This window comes from Mandrillus leucophaeus, unplaced genomic scaffold, assembly GCF_000951045.1.
Source record: "Mandrillus leucophaeus isolate KB7577 unplaced genomic scaffold, Mleu.le_1.0 Scaffold129, whole genome shotgun sequence".
NCBI classification, from domain to species: domain Eukaryota; kingdom Metazoa; phylum Chordata; class Mammalia; order Primates; family Cercopithecidae; genus Mandrillus; species Mandrillus leucophaeus.
The window spans coordinates 2470657-2476273 of NW_012101243.1; the positions used below are offsets into that span (position 1 = coordinate 2470657).

At 46.7% G+C, this 5617-nt stretch overlaps 1 protein-coding gene across 2 annotated transcripts in view; it reads left to right on the forward strand.

Moving 5' to 3' along the window:
* Positions 1 to 3603: 3603 nt before the first annotated feature.
* The window catches only part of PIGU (phosphatidylinositol glycan anchor biosynthesis, class U), a 107916-nt gene continuing 105902 nt past the window's right edge, over positions 3604 to 5617 (forward strand). Inside the window, exon 1 of one of the 2 annotated variants that reach the window (XM_011972428.1) lies at positions 3604 to 3933. In XM_011972428.1, the coding sequence (XP_011827818.1) occupies positions 3804 to 3933 (130 nt within the window). In that variant the 5' untranslated portion in view covers positions 3604 to 3803. The remainder of the gene's footprint in view (positions 3934 to 5617) is intronic. The other variant, XM_011972429.1, reaches the window with a different exon arrangement.

The window sequence follows — 5617 nt, forward strand, 5'->3', positions numbered from 1 at the left end:
AGCTAAGTAACGTTTACTGAGCACTGGGTATGTGCTAAGCATTTTACATTGTACAACCTTGCTCAATCTTCACTATGAGGTTAGTGTTACAATTACTTCCACTTTTTATGATGTAATACACTCCACTGTAAGATGATGCAATATATCTATCTCCTCCTTTTATGTAAAAGGAGATACCAAAACCTACATATTTAAGAAGGAAGGCTATGCAGACTAAATAAGCCCATGTGTGTTAAGCATATGGTACACTGCTTGGCACAGAGCAGGGGCTCAAAGGATGAGTGCCCTTCTAATTTCTTCATGATCCCCTCCCCCAAAGGAGACTCTGCCCCTTCCACTGGTCCAGAAAGCTATCAGCCCCAGGGCTGATTTTTGCATTCTTTTAGAATCCCATTCCCCTTTTTTTCTTTTTCTTTTTTTTTTTTTTGAGACAGTCTTGCTCTGTTGCCCCGGCTGGAGTGCAGTGGTGTGATCTCGGCTCACTGCGACCTCTGATCCTCGGGTTCAAGTGATTCTCCTGTCTCAGCCTCCCAAGTAGCTGGGATTACAGGTGCCTGCCACCTCACCTAGCTAAATTTTTTGTATTTTTAGTAGAGATGGGGTTTCACCATGTTGGCCAGGCTGGTCTCGAACTCCTCACCTCAGGTGATCTGCCTGCCTCGGCCTCCCAAAGTGCTGGCCATTTTATTTCTTTTTCTTTTCTTTTTTTTTTTGAGACAAGGTCTTGCTCTGTCATCCAGGCCGGAAGGCAGCAGTGTGATGTTGGCTCACTGCAGCTTCAACCTCCCAGGCTCAAGTGATTCTCCCACCTTAGCCTTCCCAGTAGCTGAGACTACAGGCGTGCACTACCATGCCTGGGTAATTCTTATGTTTTTTGTAGAGACAGGTTTCACCCAGGCTGATCTCAAACTCCTGGGCTCAAGCGATCCTCCGGCCATGGCCTCCCAAAGTGCTGGGATTATAGGCGTGAGCCACTGCGCCTGGCCGATTCCCCCTTTTCTTTCTCTCATTATGGTTTGTGATTTTTTTTTTTTTTGAGACAGAGTCTCGCTGTCACCCAGGCTGGAGTTATGGTTTGTGATTTTACTTACGTTATTATTTAACTATTTTATCTCTTCAACTGCTTTCCAAGTTACATAAGGGCAAAGGCAGATGGTGCCATTTTGTCTCTGCAATATTCCCCAACACCCAATAGAGGGCTTGTGGGAACACAGAGATGTTTGAAAAATGTATACCTGTTCACATCATTTCTGGTTTAAAATTCTCCAGTGGCATATGGATTGCACTTTGAATAAAGCCCAAATTCTCAACCATGGCCAATAGGTCCCTATCTGATTGCCCCTCGTCTTTCCATCCACAGCTTCTTCTATTCTCTCCACTTGAGTCATACTTGTTTTCTTTCTGATCCTCACACATACCTTGCCCTCTCTCCACTCAGTCCGTTCCTTCTGCTTGGAAGCTCTGATCAATTTCTCATCCTTTAGGTCTCAGCTCAGATCACCTCTTTGTAGAGTCTTCCCTGATCACTTTGTCTAGTGTTACCACCCTTATTATTACACCAGTAGTTATTCTCAATCATACACTGTTCCCCTCCCTCCCTCACTCCCTCCCTTCCTCCTTTCCTTCTTTCCTTCGACAGAGTCTGGCTCTGTCACCCAGGCTGGAGTACAATGGCACTATCTTGGCTCACTATAGCCTCCGCCTCCCAGGTTCAAGTGATTCTCTTGCCTCAGCCTCCTGAGTAGCTGGGACTATAGGCACAGGCCACCATGCCTGGCTAATTTTTATAATTTTAGTAGAGACGGGGTTTCACCATGTTGGGCAGGCTGGTTTCGAACTCCTGACCTCAAGTCATCCGGCCACCTCAGCCTTCCAAAGTGCTGGGATTACAGGCATGAGCCACCACGCCCAGCCTGTTTCATTTTCTTCATAAATATGAAATTTCCTTGCACATTTAATATTATTATTGCTAATATTTAAGCACTTACTATACATTAATTAATGAAGTGTGCTGCTTAATGCTTATTAATGGGCTCTCCAAACCCCAAACCCCTGATTTCTAGTGTTTGCTGATTCCTGTGGTGTAAACACTTGCATCAGGAGGGATTTTCAATCTATCAACGGGAGGAAACTGAACACCACCATTTGGGAAGAGAAGGATATAGTATTTGCCGTACTGATACAGTGGTGGTAAATAATCTCAAAAACACATATAAAACAAAAGTGTGGTAAAAAAAATTAGAAAGTGAAGTGTTGAATATGTATTCCCTTGTTTTCAATATAAGTTATTTAACTGTAGGTTTATATATGTTAATTTTCAAAAATGGTTGTGTTTAAAAGTGACTGGCAAAATTTCTAAGCCTTCTGGCCGGGCACAATAACACAAGCCTGTAATTCCAGCACTTTGGGAGGCCTAGGCAGGCGGATCGCCTGAAGTCGGGAGTTCGAGACCAGCCTGACCAACATGGAGAAACCCTATCTCTATTAAAATTACAAAAAATTAGCCAGGGGTGGTGGCGCTTGCCTGTAATCTCAGCTACTTGGGAGGTTGACGCAGGAGAATAGCTTGAACCTGGGAAGCGGAGGTTGCAGTGAGCTGAGATCGTGCCATTGCACTCTAACCTGGGCAACAAGAGTGAAACTCCGTTTCCAAAAAAAAAAAAAAAAAGATTCTAAGCCTTCCTCAACCGTCCCTAGTGAGCCTACAATCAGCACCTTTTTCAGCACAGAAGGGTTAAGCGACTTGTTGAAGGTTGCAGAGCTAATAAATCAGTCTACTACCCCCAAACGTATCCGTAGAACCTAACATAGTGCCTGGAAAATAGTTGGCATTTAACAAACAACTGCCAGGAAAAAAAAAAAATACACATTTAACACTCTTTAAAAACATAAAAAGTTACCAGCCTGGGCAACACGGCAAAATCCCGTCTCTACTAAGTAAAGTACAAAAACTTAGCCGAGCATGGTGGTGCGTACCTGTGGTCCCAGCTACTCTGGAGCCTGGGAGGTCCAGGATGCAGTGAGCCGAGATTGAGCCACTGCACCCCAGCCTGGGCGACTGAGACCCTGTCTCAAAAGCAAAAAACCACCAAACATAAAAGATAAACATTTTGGGCCGGGCGCGGTGGCTCACGCCTGTAATCCCAGCATATTGGGAGGCCAAGACAGACAGATCATCTGAGGTCAGGAGTTCCAGACCAGCCTGGCCAACATGGTGAAACCCCACCTCTAGTAAAAATACAAAATAATAAGAAGAAGTGGGGTTGGTGGTACATGCCTGTAGTCCCAGCTACTTGGGAGGCTGAGGCAGGAGAATCGCTTGAACCTGGGAGGCGGAGGTTGCAGTGAGCCGAGATCACGCCACTGCACTCCAGCCTGGACAACAGAGCGAGACTCAGTTTCAAAAAAAATAAAAATAAAAATAAAAATTTTGGCATTGAAAACATACACGCAAGAGTGAAATTAACATCTGTTTAAAAGTCTCTCACAATCCCGGGAAGTCGACTACTTCCGCTTCTACTTTCAGCAGCGTTTCAGCCCCGCTACAGCGACGCCGTTTCACAACGCACCCGCGATCCGAGAAGGTTTCGCCCCACCCTCTGCACGCAGCTTGAGGCACCCGCTTTCCGTCGCTCCGGCCCGCCTCGCCGTAAGGCTTTCTGGGAGTTGTAGTCCCCACGTCTGGCCGCTCCGGCGGCAGCGGCGGCGCGCGGTCGCGCGCGGAACTACAGAGTGTGGCGCGCAGGTCGCGAGGCTCTTCCACCTCGCCTTCCCTCATCGCCCGCGCGCCCGCCCCAGTTATCATGGCGGCTCCCTTGGCCCTGGTGCTGGTGGTGGCTGTGACAGTGCGGGCGGCCTTGTTCCGCTCCAGTCTGGCCGAGTTCATTTCCGAGCGGGTGGAGGTGGTGTCCCCGCTGAGCTCTTGGAAGAGAGGTGAGGTCACTGGCTCGAGCAGACGGTCAGGCCCCGCCTGCCCTCCCGCGGCCTCTGTGAATGGGAGGCGGGGGCAGTGACCGCCAGCGCGCGGTTCCTAGAGAACGGACCCTCTCGTGGGGTACTCGGGGAGGGCGGGGCCTGAGGGCGGGGCTGGTGAGGGGAGCGGGCGTGGAGATGGTGTCGTGAGGTTTGGGCCCTGGGGGCCGGACCACCTAGTGGTGGGGATCTGAGGGGGCGTGTCCCATTCAGTGCCCTGAGCCGACGGAGTGTGGTCTGTGGAAGGGTTGGAATAAGAGGAGGAGGTGCTTGTGCAGCGCGGTTTGCAGAGGAGTTTGGGATTTGGGGCGGGATCGCGAGGGGGTGCTCCCTGGGGTGAGAGGTGATGTGTGAGGGGGTCCGGGATGAGGGGACCAATTTTGCTTAAGCGAGGAGAGTGTGCATGTGCTTTAGACGTCTCTTCTCAGTCTGGGACTTGCAGGGCAGTTTTTGTTACTGTTCCTTACTAAGTTCCTCATCAAACATTGTTTTATACTAACGCCTACAGCGAGAAACAGAAGTTGGGCTGAAATAACTGAACAGGCTAGTGAGGGAGACAAATCGTTATAATAATTTATGAAAAGTGTACTTTCTGTGTCCACCCAGTTCCTTCCTTAGTATTTTGACTCTGAATAAACTATCCCCTCTCTTTCCAGTTTTCCTAAGAATGTGGGATTTGAGCTGACTCTTGAAGGATGTAGGGTTTTGGAAGGGAGATTAGAGAAAAGGGTAGTTCCAGGTAGCAGAAAGTAAATGGGATGAAGAAACGTTCAAAGATGTGAAATGTCCAAAGTAGGGGAGTAATGGGGTGGAAGCTAGGTTTAGGCCAGAGTTTGATGAATTAAACAAAAAAAAAATAAAATTTTATTTTAAACTGAAGTACAATATACATACAATACATATTAAGTGTAGAGTTCAATGAATTTTTACAAACTGTATTCACTCATGTAGCCAGCACCTACTTCAAGCAACAGTAGCAGCACCCCAGAAGTCCCCTTTGTGTCCTTTAAATGCTAAAGTGTTTTTTCGTTTTTGGTTTTGCTTTTTGTTTAGAGACAGGGTCTTGCTATGTCGCCCAGGCTGGTCTGGAACTCCTGGACTCAGGCAGTCTCACTTGGCCTCAGTGCTGAGATTTCAGGCGTGAGCAATGGCAGCTGGCCAAGGCTAAAGTTTTGATGTTATCCTATAGAAATGTTGGCATGGGGAATGGCATAATGAATGGGTGTTTTATGAATAGAGTTGAGGTTTCTAAAAAATGGTAACATTTTATATACCTTTTCTCATTTAGTCCTCACTTTTATTTCTATGTGATAGATGGTGTTATTTTCCCCCTTTTGCAGATGAGGGAACTGAAATTTAGAGAAGTTAATTTGCCCAGGTTTCCTACTTGGGGAATGGGAATAAAGATAGTAGTAATTCATGTCTGAGATTGTAAGACTTTGCATTTGTTACCTCTGCATATTATTTTTTTGTTGAACTAAATCGAAGCCATTTGGTTCCTGTTTTCTTCTGGGTAACTGAAGACCTGAGGCAGTATTAGGCCCTTCTTCCTCTACTCCCTATTAGGAGCATTTCTCATCTCATAATTACTTGTTTATATCCGGTTTTTCCACATTTTCTCTCTCTCTCTCTTTTTTTTTTTTTT